This window comes from Rhinichthys klamathensis, unplaced genomic scaffold, assembly GCF_029890125.1.
Source record: "Rhinichthys klamathensis goyatoka isolate OS25496 unplaced genomic scaffold, OSU_Roscu_1.1 h1tg000639l_1, whole genome shotgun sequence".
In the NCBI taxonomy this organism is placed as follows: Eukaryota; Metazoa; Chordata; class Actinopteri; order Cypriniformes; family Leuciscidae; genus Rhinichthys; species Rhinichthys klamathensis.
Genome location: NW_026607085.1, coordinates 1,252,006 through 1,275,065, shown reverse-complemented (window position 1 = coordinate 1,275,065; position 23,060 = coordinate 1,252,006). Strand labels below are relative to the sequence as shown.

Sequence of the window (23,060 nt, the reverse complement as noted above, 5' to 3'; positions counted from 1 at the left end):
CCCACAAAGATAGTAATACCGGTCACTTTTGACCTTGTGGGACATTTTTTGGTCCCCATAAGGAAGACAGCTCATAAATCATAACAAAAAAATTGGGTTTAAGGGAAAGAAAATACATTTTGTACAGTATAAAAATCAATGTCTGCGGAAAGTCCCCACAAACTATGGAATCTCAACATGTGTGTATGTGCGATTCCTTTGTGTCCAAATGAGCGAGTGTGCTTCCAGCTTTAAATGCTTTCAACAAGTTTGTGTTGAAAGTGCTGTATTGTAATCCTGCCCATAATAAGATTAGAAGCCAATAAAGCTGCTTTGATTATTATAGCTTGTATGCACACTTGCACTCAGATCACACACAACTAAACAAACGTGCAGAGGAAAGGGCTACACCTGCTGAGGGATTAATGGCTCACTTTTATACTCTTTACTCACTTGGCCCAAGTGACCTCTCAGTCTGTTGTGTTGTAGGATTTCTTCTATTTTTTATATATCAAAGACGTTGAGAGGATTCATTCAGATCTTTCAAAGATGCTACATTGTCTCTTAAAACAGCTGTACAGTGTTCACAGGTATACGTGTTTGCTTTGCGCTCTATAAAGTAAGCTTTGTTACGGTTCGCCACAGGCTGTGTTTTGAGATAAAGCTGTGTTTATCCCACATTTCACATTAAATGTGTCTGTACTGATCCTTTTAGGATTTTACAAAATATCTTTGGACAAGTTGAAAGACGTTCAGCAAACTGCCGTTAAGATAACTGCAGCAAGAAAATAAACAAACATTTATAGAAACCACTAGCTTGCTAACAATCAAACGGCTCTATTAGTCTTAGCATAGACAGAGATGTGCACTGACATGTACTGTCTGCTTCGTTCTGCCTTTACACTGCATTCTTCAAAGTCTTTTCAGTTGTTACCATGTATTGGGAGTCTTGGCATTGAAATGCAGCATGAATCACTTTTCATGGGTGGGACTCAACACAAACTGTGGCACAACGATTATGTTAATGAGGCAATGTGTATCATGTCCATCTATAGTGTGTGTGTGACTTTTCCCCACATTTTTTTCCTCAGAGTCTGAGAATCCGGACTATCGGTTAGGGGCAGTTCACTCGCTTGTTTACAAACTCCCAGAGCGGAACAGAGAGATGCTGGAACTGCTAATCAAACACCTGGTCAGGTAACACAGACACACGCGCATGCATGCGTGCACACAGACCTGCTAATGCTCACACACACACACACACACACACAGAGAATGTGATACCCAGTTTGCTCGGGTGTACCTTTATAATTATATATTTGAGTTGTGTTGTGGTTAATATGACAGGTTGTGTGTGTGAAATTTTTGTGTTCTGACAAACCTGACAATAAGTCACCTGATCTATAGCTCCATGCCTCGTGTGTGTGTGTGTGTGTGTGTGTGTGTGCGTGTGTGTGTGTGTGTGTGTGTAAAATATTTTGAGTAAAGCGAACAACATATTCACATACAGTAGCTTGAACTTTAAACTAAACAAGCTCATATACTAAATATAAATGAAAGTAATATTATATTAATAATGTGTACATTTAGTTAAACCTGCAAATAATTAAGTTGCAGTCAAGTTGCATGGATCAGCACATGATACACAGTTTCTTTTAGTTTTTCAGTTGTGTGTGTTTGTATACATACGTATATATCGGCCAGCAAGATCTTTTTAAAATGATTTTGAAAATAAGTCTCTTATGCTTACTAAGGCTACATTGATAAAAAATACAGTTAAACCTGTAATTTTGTGAAATATTATTACAGTTTGAAATAACTGGTTTCAACTTTGATGCATTTAAAATGTTATTTATTCCTGTGATGGCAAAGCTGAATTTTCAGCATCATTACCCCAGCCTTCAGTGTCACATGATCCTTCAGAAATCACTCTAATATGCTGATTTGCTGCTCAAGTAAAAAATTTTTTATTATTGTTAATATTGAATAGAGTTGTGGCACATTATATGCATGTGCCAGATGTGCTGTTGAAGCTCCATAATGTTTATACATTTCTACAAAAGTGCTGAAAAACAATGACATACAATCCATACTACATCTGTCATAATTTGTTTTTGCAAATCTTCAATCTATGAATTCTGGGGAAAAAAAAATATTCTGCAGAGTCAGCCAGCTTGAAAACAGTATCTTGGTAACAGGTTTAAATTAGCAGAATTCAAAACAACTACCAAATAAAGTAAACCAAATGAACACCCTGTATAACAAATGTATAATCTAGTAACAACACCACTCTGGTCCAATAAGGAAAGACTTACCAAAACATTCTCACTCTTGGCCCTCGGCTGGGAGGCTTATTATAATAGTTTTATCCAAACCAGTATAGTACTTATCACAGGGACAATCCATATATTCTATCCCAAAGCTCAGTACATTATCTCTGTGGTTTTTCTAGTGTTTGTAGCCAAAGCAGTGAAAATCTGATGACTGTGTCAAATATGGGTGTAATATTTGGCCCCACTCTCATGAGAGCAGAGGTGGAGACAGTGGCTGCCATGTTGGATATTAAGTTTCAGAACATCGTCATGGAGATCCTTATTGAAGACTACAGCAAGGTCAGACATGCCCCTTTCCAACTGATATGGGGGCAGTTTATCTGTCTATCTATTATTATTATACAAGCTAAATGCTCAGACAGAAAACAGGTTTCCACTGAGAACTGCTATATTTGCACTCTAAATGTTTTGAAATCAAAGCAAAAGCTGTGTGATTCATGAGTAAACAATATTTTGTCACCTTTTCAGTGGCCCTAATAGTTTAATGCTGTTAATGATGTCATATTGTTTTGTAATTACTGCCGTCTCTGATGTTCTCAGATCTTTAAGGGTCCTCCTGAAGAAACCACACCGCCTCCTATCCCACCTCCAAGGGTGACGCCAAGGAGACGGCAGCCAATCACAATCTCAAAACGCCCACCCCGTCTCTACCCCGGCCTTCAACCTCCAGTTTTTGAGCGTAAATAGCCTTCAACATCCTAGCCATCGTCATCATCACCATCGGCATCATCATCTCATCGTTATATAATGCTTTTTTTTTTTGTTGCCTTATCAGTGAATTATTATGAATGTGAATTACATTTGTCTTTATCTGTAAGGATTTTAGCATAAAAGAAAACTGATTTCTTTTCTGTAGATTGGATTTTTTTTTTTTTAAAGAAAAGATTTTTTTTTATAAAGATCTATATATCTCAGATAAGACATACTATATTATGTTCCCTATCGGTCAGTCACTACAACGTAGGTCAGACTGACCAATAGGAATCTCGCTAGAGAGGCCAATCTACTTCGAGTGAAACTAAAACAAGCCAATGCACATTGGCATGCAATCATTTGCATCAGCTGCGCGTCCTCGTCAGCGCGGGTATTTAACAGCAGCTGTTATGATTGCACGCTAGCTTTTTGCTTCGGAGCCAAACGCTTCATGTTAAACCTACAGAGTGTTACTAAGCGAGCCTCTTCTTTGGACCTCTCCTTCCCGGTGCGGGCGTTACAGCACGGCAGCGCGAACAGTCGTCTTTTTCTCTCTCCTGTCTGTGGTATTGAGCAAACCAAAAAGCTGTTGTAACAGCTGGTAAGGTGCGCCGTACGAGCGCTCAAAAGCTGTTTTCACAGCTGGTAAGACAGCGAGAGAGAGAGAGAGAGATCGCGCACAGACAGGTGCACATTCCTGTCTGTGTTCGCAGTGACTGTTCCCCTGCGTGTTTCAGCACCAGTGAGAGCAGTCCCTAAAAGAGCTTACACAAATAGAGAGCGTCTTTTAAAAAGAAAAAGATGACTTTCTATTTGTGTGTTTCTGGATGCGGTCGTTACCTGGGCTCACAGGATGGTCACAAACGCTGCCTCGTGTGTCTGGGCATTGAACACGCTGAGGCAGCGTTTGTGGATGAGTCATGTACCCATTGTGGGAAGATGACCATCGCGGAGCTACGGTCGAGACTCCTGTTCCTGCAAAGGGGCGGAGTCCCCGTGCCTCTGCCTCGTTCCAATCCTCCTCAGAGGGTTGCTTCGGGCGGGGGCGCGGGTGACCTGAGGATCACGGTGAGCGCGTCTCCTTCGGGGAACCAACCCCCTAGGAGCCCTCACCCCTCTCATGCTCCGCAGCCAGTTGAGCTTCCATTGGAGAAAGCTGGACCATCCTCGAGGTGTGTACCGGTTGTCTCCTTTGGGGCTCCCAGTGACCAGATGTCGATCGCTGCATCGGAGGGTGGGTCAGACTTCTCTGCGGACGACGACTCGGCACCGCTGCCTCCTTCGGGGGTGCCAGCGGTGCCTGAGACGGACCCGGAGATGATGGCCATGCTCTCCCGGGCCGCCAACGGGGTCGGGCTCGTGTGGAATCCTCCACCGTGTCCCGAGCCCTCGAGGTTGGATGATTGGTATCTCGGGGTGGCGCGTGCTGGTTCTCAGCAACCCACCCCAGTGCCTTTCTTCCCGGAAGTGCATGAGGAGCTCACGGGAATGTGGACGGCACCTTTTACTGCCAGAAACCGTTCCGGTGGCTCCTCCTCCCTCACCACCCTTGATGGCGGGGCAGCTAAGGGATACACGCGCATCCCGCCAGTGGAGCGGGCCGCTGCAATGCAGCTGTGCCCTAACTCCACTCGGCGCGGAGAACCGTGTCTTCCTTCCCGGGCCTGTAGGTACTCGTCGGACCTATTCGACGAGGCTTACAAGGCCTGTGGGGAAGCTGCCTCTGCCATGCACGCCATGGCGTTGCTGCAGGTCCATCAGGCCAAGGCACTGAAGGACCTGCACGAGGGTGGTCATGATCCACAAGTTCTCCAGGAACTTCGTGCCGCAACGGACCTCGCGCTTCGTGCGACGAAGGTCACCGCGCGGTCAGTGGGTCATGCGATGTCCACCTTGGTGGTCCAGGAGCGCCATCTCTGGCTGTGTCTGGCAGACATGAGTGAGGCTGAGAAGCTCCGGTTCCTCAACTCCCCCGTGTCCCAGACCGGCCTCTTCGGCGACGCGGTCGAGAACTTCGCCCAGCAGTTCTCGGCTGTACAAAAGCAGACTGAGGCCATCAAGCATATCCTGCCGCGGCGGTCAGCTGCTGCCTCCAACCCACCGCCTGCGGCTCCTCAGTCTGCTCGTCGCCGGGGGCGTCCTCCTGCGTCTGCCCCTGCTCCCGCGCTGCAGCAGCAGCCTCCACCTAAACGGCGCCGTGGAGCCAGTCGCAGGCAGGCCGCCCCGCCCGTCCAGGCCCCCGCCAAGAAGGGTGGCAAAGCCAGAGGTAAGCGGCCCCAGGACGGGCGACCCGGAGATGGAAGGGACTGCTCTCCAGGAGACTTTCCCCCGGAAGAGGGCCGGGTGGAAAATCCTGTGTTTCGTTTTGTTCCGCCGCTGGCCTTAAAACCAGCGGTACCCAAATTTTCAATAAAAGAGCAGTTTCTACCATCTCTGGGTCCGAAGAGGACCCGGAGAGCAGTGGGGGGACAGAATCCTCACCACTCTCATCCGCCTCCTCTGTCGCCAGTGAGCAGCAGTGTGCAGTTCGAGAACGCCACCGAGCCGCCTCCTGCACCTCCTGCCCCGTGGAACCAGGTAAGTGCTGCACAGCACACACAGACCCTGCTACGGGCCGCCTCCCAGAGAGAGCCTCCCGAGCCACGTCCCTGTGTTCCACCTCGCTGCCCCACTCCGGGTACGCCTACAGTCCCTTTGGTCCCGCTTGCACGGTCTCTGAGAGCCTGGTTAGCGCTCCCCAGTCCGTCTCGCTGGCTCATTCGGACCATCAGGCTCGGCTATGCGATTCAGTTCGCCCGGCGTCCCCCCAAGTTTCGGGCCATCCACTCCACTACAGTGAGAGCAGCCGATGCCCATGTCTTGCGTGCGGAGATCGCAGTCCTACTGGCGAAGGACGCGATAGAGCCGGTCCCTCCAGCCGATATGAGGTCAGGGCACTACAGTCCCTACTTCATTGTACCCAAGAAAGGTGGTGGGTTACGACCGATCTTGGATCTGCGAGTTTTGAATCGGAGCCTCCACAAGCTACCGTTCAAAATGCTCACGCAGAGACGCATTTTCGGATGCATCCGTCCCCAAGATTGGTTTGCAGCGATCGACCTGAAGGACGCGTACTTTCATGTCTCGATTCTTCCTCGACACAGGCCGTTTCTGCGCTTTGCGTTCGAGGGTCGAGCATATCAGTACAAGGTCCTGCCCTTCGGGCTGTCCCTGTCTCCCCGTGTCTTCACGAAAGTCACGGAGGGGGCCCTTGTTCCCATGAGAGAACAGGGCGTTCGCCTCCTCAACTATCTCGACGACTGGCTTATACTAGCACACTCTCGAGATCAGTTATGCGAACACAGGGACCTCGTGCTCACGCACCTCAGCCAGTTGGGCCTTCAGGTCAACTGGGAAAAGAGCAAACTCGCCCCTGTGCAGAGGATCTCTTTTCTCGGTATGGAGTTGGATTCGGTCGCACAGACAGCGCGCCTCACAGAGCAGCGCGCTCAGTCGGTGCTGAACTGCTTGAACACGTTCAAAGGCAGGACAGCGGTCCCACTGAAATTTTTTCAGAGGCTCCTGGGGCATATGGCAGCGGCAGCAGCGGTAACTCCGCTCGGCTTGCTTCATATGAGACCGCTTCAGCACTGGCTTCACGGCCGAGTCCCGAGATGGGCGTGGCATCATGGCACTCACCGGGTGGCAATCACACCGGCCTGCCGCCAGACCTTCAGCCCGTGGTCAGACCTCTCGTTCCTTCGGGCAGGAGTCCCCTTGGAACAGGTCTCCAGGCATGCTGTGGTTTTCACAGATGCCTCTGCCACCGGCTGGGGTGCCACGTACAACGGGCATGCAGTGTCAGGGGTGTGGACGGCTCCCCAACTGCATTGGCACATCAATTGCCTCGAGTTGCTAGCAGTACATCTCGCTCTGAGCCGCCTGAAAAGGCCGCTACGGGGCAGGGACGTGCTGGTCCGTACGGACAACACTGCGACCGTGGCGTACATCAACCGACAAGGTGGTCTACGCTCCCGTCGCATGTCGCAACTCGCCCGCCATCTCCTCCTCTGGAGTCAGAAGCGTCTGAGGTCGCTTCGAGCCATGTATGTCCCTGGCGTGCTCAACCGTGTGGCCGACGAGCTATCACGAGCTGTGCTTCCGGGAGAATGGCGACTCCACCCCCAGGTGGTTCAGCTGATCTGGAGAGAGTTCGGAGAGGCTCAGGTAGACCTGTTTGCCTCTTCAGAGACCTCCCACTGCCAGCTGTTTTACTCCCTGACCGAGGGAACACTCGGCACGGACGCACTGGCACACAGCTGGCCCCGGGGCCTCCGCAAATATGCGTTTCCCCCAGTGAGCCTACTTGCACAGACACTGTGCAAAGTCAGGGAGGACGAGGAGCAGGTCCTTCTGGTGGCTCCCTATTGGCCCACCTGGACTTGGTTCCCAGAACTCATGCTCCTTGGGACAGTCCCTCCCTGGCCCATTCCTCTGAGGAAGGATCTTCTGACTCAGAGACGGGGCACCCTATGGCACCCGCGTCCAGACCTCTGGAAACTCCATGTCTGGTCCCTGGACGGGACGCGGAGGTTCTAGGTGACTTACCCCCTGAGGTACTTAACACCATCACTTCAGCACGGGCGCCGTCCACGAGACGTGTTTACGCCCTGAAGTGGAACCTGTTCGTCGAGTGGTGTTCTTCTCGCCGAGAAGACCCCCGGAGATGTTCGATAGGGTCTGTGCTTTCCTTCTTGCAGCAAGGGTTGGAGCGAAGGCTGTCTCCCTCCACCCTCAAAGTACATGCTGCAGCTATTTCAGCTTATCACGACCACGTAGATGGCAAAACAGTGGGGAAGCACGACCTGGTCGTCAGGTTTCTTAGGGGGGCGAGACGATTAAATCCTCCTCGACCCCCCTCCATACTCTCTTGGGATCTTCCCCTGGTGCTTCGAGCACTTCAGGATGTTCCCTTTGAGCCTCTGCAGTCAGTAGACTTAAAGCTTCTTTCCATGAAGACTTTGCTACTGGTTGCACTGGCCTCTGTCAAGAGGGTAGGAGACCTGCACGCATTTTCGGTCGACGAATCGTGCCTAGAGTTCGGGCCGGGTGACAACCATGTGGTATTAAGACCCCGGCCTGGCTATGTGCCCAAGGTTCCTACCACTCCCTTCAAAAACCAGGTAGTGAACCTGCAAGCGCTGCCTTTGGAGGAGGCAGACCCAGCCCTGGCTTTGCTCTGTCCCGTTCGCGCTCTGCGTATGTACGTGGACAGAACTCAAAGCATCAGGACCTCAGACCAGCTCTTTGTCTGTTATGGAGGCCAGCAGAGGGGAAAGGCTGTCTCCAAGCAGAGGATGGCCCACTGGATAGTGGATGCCATCGCCTTGGCTTACCAAGCTCAAGGCGTGCCCTGCCCGCTCAGGTTGCATGCACACTCCACGAGAGGCGTTGCATCCTCCTGGGCGCTGGCACGTGGCTCCTCGCTAACAGATATCTGTAGAGCTGCGGGCTGGGCGACACCTAACACGTTCGCTAGATATTATAGCCTACGTGTAGAGCCGGTCTCCTCCCGTGTTCTCACCCTAAACGGGTAGAAGCACCGAGAGGCCCGGCTCTGTCGGCTTGCTGCACCCTACTGTGCACCCTTATTGCTCCAGAGTGAAAAACCTGTTGAGTCCTCCAAAAACCCCTCGGCCCGGACATGGCGGAGCGTCCAGGTGCCAGGCCTTTATCCGCTGAATCCTTGAGAACCGGATCTGGGCTGGGTTCCATATGTGTGACCCTACGGGGATCCCATATGTGTATATTTTCCACGGCTGCTCCTAACGGAAGCCCGTGTCTTTCCCTTGGGCTAAGTCACCCACTATCTCATATGTAGTACAGCCTTCGGGCTAGTCCATATGTATTCCCCACATAACTCCTTGAAGTAAGTGGCTTCCGCAGCGTCCTCCTTCCTAACTGAAGGGCACGCTTTCCCAGTGTTATCCAATAATCTCACTGTATGGGTTATTACGGAACAACAGTGACAGATACACTCTGTGTGTAGCCTCCTCCTATCGTCCTTCTAGGCAAGAAGGTGTAGAGGCTTGCATGGGGCGCTGGATGGGGTGCAGCAGCTGTGGCGCTTTGGTAGGGATTCCTATTGGTCAGTCTGACCTACGTTGTAGTGACTGACCGATAGGGAACGTCTCGGTTACATATGGTAACCCTCGTTCCCTGAGGGAGGGAACGGAGACGTAGGTCCCGTCGCCACATCTGCTGCCGCCCGCTGGGGCGGCCAGCTTTTTCAGGTTTGGCTCCTCAGCAAAAAACTAGCGTGCAATCATAACAGCTGCTGTTAAATACCCGCGCTGACGAGGACGCGCAGCTGATGCAAATGATTGCATGCCAATGTGCATTGGCTTGTTTTAGTTTCACTCGAAGTAGATTGGCCTCTCTAGCGAGATTCCTATTGGTCAGTCTGACCTACGTCTCCGTTCCCTCCCTCAGGGAACGAGGGTTACCATATGTAACCGAGACGTTTCAGATCTATATATATATATTGTGTGTTTGTTTCCTCTGGCTAAATATTTTTCTTTCAATTCATTTTTTCAGCTTTCAGTCTTTAAAATGTTCCTTTTACCTTTTTTTGCTAAGCCTGTTCTTGTACTGCAAGCTTAAATACAATACACACACCTAAACACACCTAGAAGGGACCTCAGACTAGATCTGTTTCTCCTTAAGTGATTTTCTCTAAATGAAGAAAATACAAGCAAATCTCCCCAATCTTTCTGTCACACACACTCCTTATGTGCCAGTTTAGAAGTCCCTCCATACACATTGTGAATTGTATGATTAAATCTGCAGGATCTCAGGGAACGGTCTGTGTGTCTGCCTTGATAAATGTTCATTCTCTGACATGTTGTCCTCCCCTCATTGTTAGCCGTGTTATGCAGTGTTTAACAACAGTCAAGCTAATAGTACACTCACTAGAGCATGACTACCAAACGACTACCTGCCCTTCTGCAGCAAGCGTGTGTGCCTGTATCAGCGCCTATGGGTCTGCGAGTGTGTGCAGGAGTGCGTGTGTACAAGTGTTGGTATGCCATCCTATGAGCGCTACCCAGTGTGTCTGAGAGCTAATGCCTGCATGTGTTTACGAGTCTCTCTCAATCTGTTTTCGATTGGCTTTTGGACCTCTTTTCCTCTAATAAGCTATTTTTATTATTAACATCTGAGCTTTTTTTCCCCTCTCCCTCTTGATCAAAAAATGAATGTGTGCACTAATCCATTAATATGATTCTCTGGTTCATTTGTATATTCATGAGATATGAGATTAAAGCATGCTGGAAATTTGCTTGGTCTGATCAGTGGAATAATTCTTTTCCCCCTTCTGTTGTATTTTTCAATCAAATCATTAATCTGAGTAGATCATAACTGCTCGTTTCCTGTTTGCTGAATTTGCTGGTGGTGGGATATGTGTGTTTGTGCATGTGAGCGTCAAGCCACCTGTTAAGTTTCAGTGTATCTTGGATTGATGGTCCGTAAACTTGGCCGTGTGTGTGTGTGTTTTTTTTTTTGTGTGGAGAATACAGATACAGTCATGGAGTATTACCAACTGTGAATTTGGGAACCCCTGCCAAAATGCGAATGTGTTTGTGAATGAGTTTTCATGCAAATGTGTCCATGTCCAGTTTGGCTAACTCACACACAGCTGGTTGTTTTGAATGATGCTGTTCACACACACAGCTGTTTTACACTCATGTCCTTGGTTTCTCACATGCATAGCAACCTTTGTTATGAGACCACGTTCATTTGTTCATCTGCACACTAAACTGGAGTCAAACCAGATTGTAAATCAGTTTGAGTTTCATTCATGCCTTTAATTATTTTTGTTTTATTTTACATTTTTAACTAAGTTAAGTCTATAAAAGCATTTTCCCCTGCATAAAAATCTTTTGTGTGAAAGTAACACTGGTGTAAATGCCTGCGGTGAACAGAAATCCTTTTCATAGTTTATCTGAAATGGAAAGAAGTGCTAAAAACAGTTAGCTTTTACCATTTCGAGGTTATAATGCTAACTCCAAACATAAGAAAATGCCATTTCTTTATAAAGAGATCGGAAGAAAAAAAAAACAGGCTTTTCAAAGGATAAAAATCCAGCCTGGCGGAGATAGACTTTGACCAGGTGGCTTGAGCTGATAGCGACCAGTGTGTTTGGGTAAAACAGTTCATGGCTTCTTCAGACACTTTCCTTTAGTTTTAAAACTCCCATTATGTTCTGGTTGTGTTGAAGCTATTGGAATGAAATGACTCACTTTGAGTAATTTGATTTGGACTTGTTCAGTCTTTATTGGCTTGTATTTCTCGTATTGTGGAAATACAAGAGGACAGGGCGTCTGTCGAGCTGTTCTCTTTATTTATTTATCGGAACTATCACAACCTCCCTTTTTTTTAAGCCCAAACTACAAGAACAGGAAATTTTAAGTTTTAACGACACCCCTGATACAATCTCCTCTCAGGGGAATGTTCAGGGCTAAACTGTTGCAAGCATGCTTCTGACCCACCAGACGTTTAGTGGTGCTTTATCTTAACTGCCTGCATTGACTGACTCTGTGCTTCACAGGGCAAGAGCAAAACGGCGCCACCCACAATGAGGGCGAACCTGAGGGTGACACTGGCCTCACCAGTCCGGTTCCTCATCAAAGAACAAAACTGGCACCTCCTTCCATATGTCCTCCATCAATCCCGCTCTCCTCTCCGACAACTCGGAAGCCTGTTAACCCCAGACCTGCTCTCCGGCCCTTGGATTCTGATGTTGGCAGGCTTGAAGTTAGGATACAGGATGGTCAGAGGTCAGACGCCATGGTGACGACCAATGGGGAATCAGGAGGGACAGTGAACCGCGCTCAGTCTTTCCAAGGAAGCAGGCCACAACTCAAAAGAACAACTGGTAAACAAGACATTTAAATGATCTAACTAAACTATCCACCATCCTGTGTGACATGAATGAAGGCCAAAATCTGAGTTTAAGGATGATCCTTTTTTACCTGTCTATTAATTTATTCAAAAATACATTAGAAATGCAATTCATATATACTTTGACTTGAATACACGTCCTCACAATCTATATTAAAGTAAACTATACTATATTAAAAATTCATTTTTATATTTTTGCCCTAAAGTAAATATTTTTGGCCCTAAAGTAAAAAATGTCAGTGTGATACAACTGTCATGGTTTTATAAAAAAAGAAGTCTCATTAAAAAAAAGTGACTTTTAAAAAAAAACAAAGAAACTTATTATTTTAAAGGTTTATTCATTTGGCATAATCTTATATTTTTTTTTCTTATGAATATATTTTTTTTTACAAAACTGCTTCCCTGATTCAAATTTTTTGAAATCTTTTGTCTGCCAAATCAGTCATTTGAACTAACATTAAGAAGAAAAAAACATAAAACAGGGAATGTTTCATAAAACACTTGGAAATGATATCAAATGCAATGATGTAATGTAATAACACAGTGTGGCATGAAGTATGAGTAATCAACATAATACATGAAGCAGGATGGCAATCCCTTGTAATCTACAATAAGCAGAACTCATGCTTACAATAATCATGCTCCAATGAGTCAGTCCATTAAAATGGTTGTAACAGGTGTGTGTGTGTGTGTGTGTGTAACAGGAGAGGCTCAGGGGCTGAAAGGACGATCTTTCTCAGAGAAGAGTTCCATCTGCCGGCCACCCACTCGACCACCAGATCCACCCTCCCGTCTCCTCAATAAAACTCTAAACGAAGACACTCCAGCATCATAGTAAGTACACATAAATTCACCACAAACCTTACTTCACTGTAATACTACTGCTGATTTATTCAGATTCTCTGTGGTATTCTTTTTGTTGCTAAAACTACAATTTACATGATGTTTTTGTTATCTTTTTTAATAAACATTAACAGAAAACTGGCATGCGTTGCATAGCACAGTGAATGAAACCCGTGCAGCAATGACTATATTAAGTCTTTTTTGGGTGAAGGATAAATCAACTTTGCTCTCTGCTCAGGTGTGATCTTGGCACATTCATCCAGGTAGATTTGCTCCAGATTGTTCCGGTTATTTGGTCGACACTGTCCACGCAATTTTCAAGTAGCAGCACAGATTCTCAGTTGGATTGAGTTCAGAACTTTGATTGTGCCATTATGAGATATGTTTGTGTTCTTGTGCCACTGCAATGTTCATTTAGCCTTGTGTCTGGAATCACTGACCTTCTGAAGAATGAACTTTCGGTAACACTTTATTTTGATGGTCATTTTGAACATTCTGTTGACTATAAGTAACTTTGCAACTACATGTCAACTATCTGTCATTAGAGTATCAGTATTGTCTGCTTAAAATGTGCTAACTCTTTATTGTGATGCTTCTCCAACAGACTATAAGTAACTTGCAACTACATGTCAGCTTTCTAACCCTAACCCCACCAGTCTACTAATACTCTACTAACACTCTAATGAGAGTTAGTAGACATGTAGGGGCAACATTACTTATAGACAACAGAATGTGTTAAAGGGACCATCAAAATAAAGTGAAACGGAACTTTCTCCCAAACGTTGGCTTTTTGGGAGACTAAAACAGGTTCTCCTGCAGTTGGGCTGCACAATTTTAGGGATGCATACTATACAGTATATCGGTACCAAAACTAATACATAAGTTATTAACACTTTTAATGTAACCTTTAGCTAATTTTTAAATTAATCAAAAAAAAAAAAATGTATGCTGTATAATGTAGCATTTTAAATGATTTTTTGACTTTTTTTTATTTAGACAAAAGTAAAGAATTTTAATACTGATGCAAAAAAAAGGATTTATATACAGTATATATATATATATATATATTTTTTTTTTATAGCCAAATATTGCAATAATGATATGAAATGCAAGTAAACATTTAACATCTGTTATTGTTGCTGTTTAGGTATATCAAGACAAGAAAAAGGCATACAAGTACAGATATGGCAGCTCTCAGTTTGAAACGGGTGTGCAAAAACTACAAAACTAGGAAGTCTTTGTCTTCAAACTAAGTCCTGTTTTGCCCAAGCTTTCCTGCTAACAGAAAGAGTAACTCAGACTTCTTTCAGTTAAGCCAAACGTGAACTGAGTGAAAAAGAACCCAGTTCTCTTGGCATTTAGATTATACTTAGGGTCTCCGTCCACTTTTTATTCATACAGTTATTTTTAGTATACCAACTTAAATATGATCTCATTGTAACATAATACTGATTTATTTTTATCATATTGAATATTGAAATGATGGTGTACTTGCAGTGTACTTACCTAAGAAAGTACTGGGTAATATAAGGTAACTACATGGGTTTAGGTTTAGGAGTAAGTTCATGGTTTAGTACCTAGTTATTACCATTGTCGTTACTACAATAAGTGCATAGGATGTACACGCCAAACAGGACTGTAAAATAAAGTGCTCCGAAATTATGAAATACAGTAGATATATTTCAAGCCTGTTTGGAGGATAACTTTATGTGCAGATTGCAATAGTTTTTCACTCTGTCGAAATGCTGTAAACTCTCTACTTTCTTAATTATTATTTTATATACTAAGTTCAAATTTAGCCTTTAATAATCAGACTATTCTGTACTGCAAGTTTGATTCTATCGCAATTAATGTTGCAGCCCTATATTGCAGTACCTTTCTGTATTTTGTACCATCCATCCATCCTTTATTTTATAAATATGTTCCTACCGATGAAGAGAAGCCCTGTATCTCTCATCAGCATTGGATTGTGTTTTTATGGTGTGGGCTGATATAGATTTGTGGCACCCGGATTGTTTTATGCTGACCAAGATCTGATCGTTTCCACATTGCAGCTGGATCACCATTATGTGTTTTGGCAAACTCATGGGGCTGGTTGCATAAACAAAGGACTTATGTTAAGACTGCGTCTTTAGTACTAGTATGACCAACTATCGTCAATCAGTCTTACTTTCTAGTATCATAATTAGACCAATCTACATTTTTATATAACTGACGTAAAACAGTTATGAACAGACTTAAAGAAAAAATATAATGACTGTTGTAAGACTAGTCTTAACCGTTTATGCAAACGGCCCCTGACATGCTTTCGCATGTTTTTTATTAAAATGAATTTGTATGAATACCTCATACAGGCCAGTGTTTTGCTGGACTGGTTGGCTGGTGCGTGTTTCATCTGACTGAACACTGTTGATCCTGCAAAGTGATTGTTGGCCTCTCTTCGGATGTCTTGGAAGATATCTGATTTTGCACAGGGATGATCTTTTCTAGCTGTTTGGGTGGCTTGATTCCAAACACTTGGATGTAGTTTTATTTGTTTTTCCAAATTGTATGCATTTGGTTTACTTTTACTTGGACTCAAGAACGCTCTTAACTCGTAATTTTCACAGCAGTCCTTAAGATTCACAGCTAGAATAATGATCCCTTAACTGTGGGGATTTAATCTAGAAAATGCTTCAGTTATTTTAATGATTCACAGGTAGAGGTCAATGCGACGACATTTGTGTCCTTATTTACAAAATCACTTTCCATCTGTGCTTAACTTTTCAAACAACACATTTCAGGTTTTTTTAAAAAAATAAATTCTGGTGAAAACAAAAATATTAAATTTCTTTTCTGACAGTCGCATTAATATTATGTTATTGAGTTTCAGTGCTAAGAAATATCCCAGAGAGCTCGATTTCAGTGCAGGATCTGCAGGGATTTAGTAAAGCATCTGAATCATTTTGCAAGCCATTGTAAATATACCATATACAGCAGATTTGATCTGGACAAGACTGCTAATCTTGATCAAGTATACGTTTCTGCTTGTTAGATCCTCATAATTACCATTCTATGAAAAGGAGCAGGGAGCAGTATTTTAGACTAACTCTGGGTCTAAGAAAATATGGGTGTTTTGGCCACTTGTCTTATCTCAGAAATGCTTCAGTTAAATTTCTCCTGAAAACAAACATACTCTCAAGCATACTGGCTCTATCATTCTTGTGGCAGTCTGCAGAATGAGTTCTTCTTTTTTGTTGTTAACCTTTAAGAACCAACTTGTAGGATGGTTAATAAAAAACATGTACGCATGAAATTAAAACAAATAATCTCTTAATTAAAATCTTAAAATAGCTGAAGGTGTTTGCGTTACGGTGCCGTAATAATTAGTTGGAACAATAAGACTAATGGAGATCCTCACAGTTATAAGCACAGCAGTTTTACATCAGCGGAAACACATTTTAATATAGTTGATGGAAAATATAGCAAGAAAAAACAAAAACAATGCAAGATGTTAATAATGCACTAACAATTTTTAGAAGAAGAAAAATGTAATCAGTATATTGAGAATTGAGCTGAGGGTCACTAAAATTAAGCGCTTTTCTAGCTAATGAATCAACTCACTGAAATACATATATAACTATCACCTGCACAGATAATAAAGTGATATTATCTGTGAACTGATGAACTTGAATGTGCTGGACAGAATGTTTAACTGAGACTGTAAATACAGTATTTGTTGCTGTAACAACACTTTGCGTAATGCAGTTTCCTACATCACTGAAAAACAAAAAATGAATTTCATAACACAATAACATCTAAAGTGTTGTTAGTACTCTAGTATATTCATACTAAGAGCTCAGATTTTCAAATCTGGTATTTTGTTTATTTGTTTGATACACCGTATATAAATTAATAAATGCTTAGAAATCAATGTTTCAAATTGTGTTAAAAATTTTGTAAAAGTTTGGTGTTCAATTTTTTTATCAAAGTGACTCAGAACTAAACAAAACTACATTTTCATATTTGGGATTCAAGATTCCAACTTCAGCCTCAGACGAGACTAATCTGTTCAAGCATGTTTGGGATATTTTTCACAGCATGCAAACAATAATATGAACATCATGTGACAAAATAGTTCTATTGAAACTTGTCTTATTCATTTAGAATGATCTCAGCGATGAATTGATGTATTCTTCTTTCTCCCTTTCATAGTGTCGCCTCCAAAACCAGGTTTTTTGAGAATGCATCCAGGCAGATGGGGAGGTATGTGTGCGTGTATGTGAGGGCATGAATGCGTGTGCATGTGCTGGCTCACGAGTGTGTGTGTGTGTGTGTGTGTGTGTGTGAGAGAGCCTTTCATTGTTTTCAGCAGCTGCCTGATCTCACTTAGAGCGGAGCCAGTAAAACTCAATGCGCCTTTGATGTGGTGCTTTTAAATAAAGTTGTGTTTAATACATGACCACATGCTGAAAGTCCTTGTGTTACATACCAAATAAATTCTGTTCTAGACATACATCCGATCACTTGTTTAGTCCTGCACAACAGTTTAGTTTAAACCTTTTAGATGGCTACTTTAGAGATGGTAATTCGATCTACGTCTAGGAAAATGGTAACATGCACACGCTCATAAAATACACACACACTCACATTTGAACCTACAGGCATAGTAGCCTGATTTGAACCCTTTGGCTTAAAGGGTTAGTTCACCCAAAAATAAAAATGATGTCATTAATGACTCACCCTCATGTCGTTCCAAGCCCGTAAGACCTCCGTTCATCTTCGGAACACAGTTTAAGATATTTTAGATTTAGTCCGAGAGCTTTCTGTCCCTCCATTGAAAATATACGGTATACTGTCCTTGTCCAGAAAGGAAATAAAGACATCATCAAAGTAGTCCATGTGACATCAGTGGGTTAGTTAGAATGTTTTGAAGCATCGAAAATACATTTTGGTCCAAAAATAACAAAAACTACGACTTTATTCAGCATTGCATTCTCTTCAGGTTCTGTTGTCAAGCCGCGTTCAGTGACGCTGGTGACGTGTATCTGGTGCGCCCGAGCTTCGTTTGCAGTCTGAGGCACGCTGTAAACAAAACAATCTTCGCAAACATGTCTAAGGATTTCCACACAGAGGAAGACTTGCATTTTTTTGCCCAGCCATATTTATTTGAACCCGAATACACGGACGCACCAGATACACGTCAGCAGCGTCTTACGTCATCAGCGTCACTGCGGACTCGTGAACGACAACAGAACCTGAAGAGAATGCAATGCTGAATAAAGTCGTAGTTTTTGTTATTTTTTTACCAAAATGTATTTTCGATGCTTCAAAACATTCTAACTAACCCACTGATGTCACATGGACTACTTTGATGATGTCTTTATTTCCTTTCTGGACAAGGACAGTATATCGTACATTTTCAATGGAGGGACAGAAAGCTCTCGGACTAAATCTAAAATATCTTAAACTGTGTTCCGAAGATGAACGGAGGTCTTACGGGCTTGGAACGACATGAGGGTGAGTCATTAATCACATCATTTTAATTTTTGGGTGAACTATCCCTTTAAAAGGAAGAGTTCATCAGAGGATAAAAAATCTGTCATCATTTATTCATTCCTTATGTTGTTTTCAAGGTCATTCTTTCTTCTGTTGACCATAACATGAGAAATTTTGAAGAATGTTTTGGTCACTGTTTTCCATGCAATTACAATAAATAAAAGCAACAAAAAAAAAGCACCATAAAACTGTCATAAAATTGGTCCACATGACTCATGCGCTACTGTGTATTCCAAGTCTTCTTCGTCATACAATAGTTTTGTGTGAGGAAAAGTCAATTCTAGCTCTCCTCTAACCAATGTCTGGTTCATGAACAAATCATTCTTTTGAGTTGCATATTTTCCAAGAATCAGTGATCTGATCCGGATGAGTATTCATGTAGCTCAAACAATAGAGCATGGTGTTTGCAACAGCAAGGTCTTGGGTTTGATACCCTAGGAATGCATCAACTTTTGAATGATTTTCAGTCATCCTGGATAAAAGCATCTGCCACATGAATCATTTATGTAAATGGTTTATTGACAAACTAGACTGATTCAGTCTGATTCAATTCAATGACTCAGTGTTCCAGCTTGCTGGAGATAATCAGTAATTAATACTTCATTTAACTTGATTTGAAATATGGCGCATGAATCGTATGGACCATTTTTTAACGTGCATTTTTTTTGTACTTTTGGAGCTTGACAGTCCCTGGTCATAAATTGGACCAGTTTAATGACACTTTTATACGGTGCTTTTGTGATTTTAGATGCTTGAAAGCTCCAGTCTTCAGTCATTTTTATTGCATGAAAAAGAACGATTTTTTTTCCCATTTTTGGATGAACTATCCCTTTAAGCACAGGATTCAAATAAGGCTACTGTGTCTAAGACTTTCTTAGACACCACAGGAAAGTGCAGAGAAGTTACTTACTAGTTTTGCAGTCGGAAGTAAGCTACTGCTCAGATATCAGGTTTTGTGTGTAAAGTATGTGGGTGTTTGTAATCTAAAATTAGTATGGGCTGATCTTTTACTAAATTATGAAGTATGTATGAAGTATATGCCTGATGAAGGTCATGAGAACGAAACGTTGGCAATAAATATTTTTTGATACTTTTTGCAAGTATTGATAGTGTGCGGGATTTCCTTTTGTTTTTTGAATTATGAAGTATGAAATGAGCAGTTTGGCAAGTTTGGCTGCCTTTTTGAGATTAGGAGGATTCTTTTCACTGCTCATGGCTGCGTTCCAAGCCAGTGCACACACTTGTGTAGTTTAAGTTCAAGGACTTTCACAATGATAGAACAGATCCCAAAGGGAACTCTCAGAGGATACTAAGAGAAAAGGTTTGACCAAATGCAAAGCATCAAAGTGAACTAAAATAAACGTCTGTAATGAAGCACCACACCCCGTTCATTTCACAAGCCTGTGCACAGCGCTCGCTACGCAGGTGCTCATATTTCATGTGCATAAAATCTAATGTAGCCTACCGATGATGGTGCAAGTGACAATGACATTTTAAAGGAGTAATTCAGCCAAAAATGAACAATTTGTCTCCATTTATTCACCCTCATGCCATTCCAATCTTGTATGCAGTGAATTTCATTCAAATACAAAAGGAGAATTTTAAGGATTCTGTATCTTCCATGCTATGACAGTTCACAGGGATCATAGGCTGTCAAGTTCCAAAAATGACCAAACAAGTGGCATATACGGCTCAACAAAGACTTTAGATATACCAAGACGGTGCACTCATATTAATATGATTTGGATAAAGGGCAACGTGGAATATGTCAGAGCCTTCAGAAAGATACAACCCCCGCCTTCTAAATAAAAGAACCAATCGTCAACTGGTAAAGTCATCGCATCACTAGAAGCTCATTCTGTCACCTAATGGAGTTTGGGTTCCTCGCCACTGTCACTTCTGGCTTGCCTAGTTGGGGACACTTGGTATTCAACAATATTATTGATTTGACTGCACTGACACTATTGGATGAGAACTCAACTGAGCTGGATGATGGCCAGGTTTCTTTTCTGCAGAACTGCTTTATAGATTAATAATTTAACAATTGATGATCTTTATGACGGAACTGAATCCGCACTGAACTACCTTCAGCTGAACAATGACACTATTTTCTTTTAGAGCTGCTATACAGCTGAAATGAACTCTTTTTGCGTCAGTGAATAATTTTTCTGTATTCACATGTAAAGCTGCTTTGAAACTATCTGTATTTTATAAAGTTCTATGTAAATAAAGGTGACGACTTGACTAGAAACAGTCAGTGTCCTGAGACACACACTTAGGACTCATTAGCTCAATGGCTGGTCCAGCCTCAAATGTAAGTTTTTTTAATGCTATTTGAATATCATTTATGGGTCAGATTTTGTTGGTGATTTGAAATATGGTTAGACATCTTGAACATTAATGGTCATTTGATCGAGCTTGTCTCGTGACCAAACTTGTCAAAACTGCACCATATTGACTTGAGAACTCTGGAAAACTTTGATGGTTGTTTCAGGACCTTTTTGGATCTTGACAGCCTCATCCCTTTGTACTGCCATTGTAGGGAAAACAGTAAGAAATAATTTAAACTTTGTACATTTTCCACGAAAAAAAATAAAACAGCTAACGGGTTTGGAACAACACAAGTGAGTAAATAATGACTGAATTTTCTTTTTTTTGGGGTGAACTATCTATTGAAGTTACTGAAAAGAATGAAATTTATAATAACTTACTGTTTTTTGTCCTGCAGCTCCCCTCCGAATGCCTCAACTGCAGCTTCTAGAGATGAGGTACGGCATGTTCTACTGTCTTATTTTAATTATTAAAGTAACCTATAGTGTTTATGCTCATTTCTGTCACTTGTTTATCTTTGCAGAACACTAAATAGGAACTTCCTTCCAGTCACTAATACAACTTGTGGATCAATGTCTTGTGGACCAATTAACGCATGTCAGCGGTCAAGAGACTGTATGTGTCCATGTACGGCACAGCACAGGCCTGGAGTCTGGATGTGATTTTAATAGAACAATTATTAATGTTACTGGCAGAGCATGAAGGAACGCCCCTTGACCCCAGTTTGTTTGTTTTGTGTGTGTGAATTGGGCAGGGTACTATTTTTTTGTGCTTCGCCGCCAATTTCTTGCACTTGCTTACTTTGTTGTAAAATGAAGTCTTTGATTCTTGCTCGGATCAGAGAACAAAAAGAAAGCAATGAATATTTTTTTTCTTTTTTTAAACATTTTGACCTTCCTGCACAATAGGGAGAACTCCCTCCTGTTCTCTTGCTCATTGTGTCTCTCAATATCTCCCTTTCTCTCTGACCTACTTTATTGAAACCGATAAGACTTACGGATTTACAGTCTCACTCTTCAGACACACTACAGACTTCACTTTGTGAGTGGTAAAAGGTGGTACTATTCCGAATCAACACTAATCAGTATTTAATTACTCAGAAGATGAACATGCTTCTATTAATTATCTGTTATTACTCAGTAATTAGTAACTGGAAAGAGATGAAGTGCAGTGCTGGTTTGAAATGTTTCTGACAAGCAGAGTAGTTGCAGTAATTGAAAACCGCTTCTCCTTTTAACCGTTATGAAATGCTTGTCGTGTTCCTACAGCAAACCAAAAGGGATTGAGGAACTTCCGTTACTTTGACTAGTTTACAGAGCAAAGGACGCTTCAATATGTTTTTCTCTCCCTCTCGACCCCTTTTAAAAAAAAAAAGATCAGTCAACCTTAATGTTATAGAGAGATCAGTTTTGGTATTCAGCTTAACCTCACTTTCAAGTCTCAAACGTTGACCGAAAGATGAACATTTATTGGTTTCTTTTGGTCAGTGGGAATCTTCTGTGTGAAATCTAAAGATTTTAAGTCTCATTCTCACTTTCACACAATTGTAAATGTGGAAATGTAAATGTATATGTCAGTATGTTTTTGGTACTTCAGTTACAATAAGGTTGAAATTTTAAGGTCACTTTAGGTGGGTTTGGTGAGTTTTTGTAAACATTTTCTTGCTGTTCGTCAAGCTCTCACTTTCTAATTCTTCGTAACAGTCACTAAACCCTGTTTGTTTTTTTGTTTAAATGTACTGCTGCAAAAAAATGATACTTTATTAAAAGAGATGAACTGTTTTATTCTTATGAAAGTAAGCTGTACGTGAAAGTGCACTGAGTCAATCCAGAGTAGAAGTAAATCTATAAAATTAAATGACCTCATGATAATAATCAATAAATGATTGGAAGGAGAACGGTCCTTTGGAATCCAGTTAAATTAAAACAGCTGTGCACCAGTCACAGCTACCCTTAAGAGGGTAGACAAGCTCCCACCATAGAAAATGTCTGTAGTGCCCAGTTGCTTTTGCATGATATTGTTTATGTCCATCCGACTCAGGGTGTGTTTCAGAAAAAAAGTTGCAAAGAAGGACTTTCAAGAGTTTCAAATGTTTTTATTGAATTGAAAGAAGTAAAGCACAAACAAACCCGATTTACACAGGCTCTACACAACAGGAATCAGACCGTGTCTGATAAGCATTTTCCATATGAGTGGAAATCAGTTTGCAAACTGAAAAAAGAAATCATCAGTTAACAAATGTCAATACAACACTACATAACCACTAAATTACCTGCAAAAAGCGTGCATGCACAGACTCACACATACACACAACGGCTGTAAAAAAAGACTATAAAGTTACAAAGATTTAAGTAACAAACATCGTTTAAGAAGCCAGAATTTCCTCTTCTAGTCATATAAAGC

At 42.5% G+C, this 23,060-nt stretch overlaps 1 protein-coding gene across 1 annotated transcript in view; it reads left to right on the top strand.

The window, feature by feature from the left end:
- The window catches only part of ophn1 (oligophrenin 1), a 42,409-nt gene extending 20,116 nt beyond the window's left edge, over nucleotides 1–22,293 (top strand). The window contains exons 17-24 of the mRNA XM_056241400.1: nucleotides 1,071–1,176; nucleotides 2,432–2,591; nucleotides 2,853–2,991; nucleotides 11,593–11,919; nucleotides 12,650–12,779; nucleotides 16,983–17,033; nucleotides 21,055–21,094; nucleotides 21,181–22,293. Of these exons, the coding sequence (XP_056097375.1) occupies nucleotides 1,071–1,176; nucleotides 2,432–2,591; nucleotides 2,853–2,991; nucleotides 11,593–11,919; nucleotides 12,650–12,779; nucleotides 16,983–17,033; nucleotides 21,055–21,094; nucleotides 21,181–21,192 (965 nt within the window). The 3' untranslated portion in view covers nucleotides 21,193–22,293. The remainder of the gene's footprint in view (nucleotides 1–1,070; nucleotides 1,177–2,431; nucleotides 2,592–2,852; nucleotides 2,992–11,592; nucleotides 11,920–12,649; nucleotides 12,780–16,982; nucleotides 17,034–21,054; nucleotides 21,095–21,180) is intronic.
- The last annotated feature ends 767 nt before the right edge of the window (nucleotides 22,294–23,060 follow it).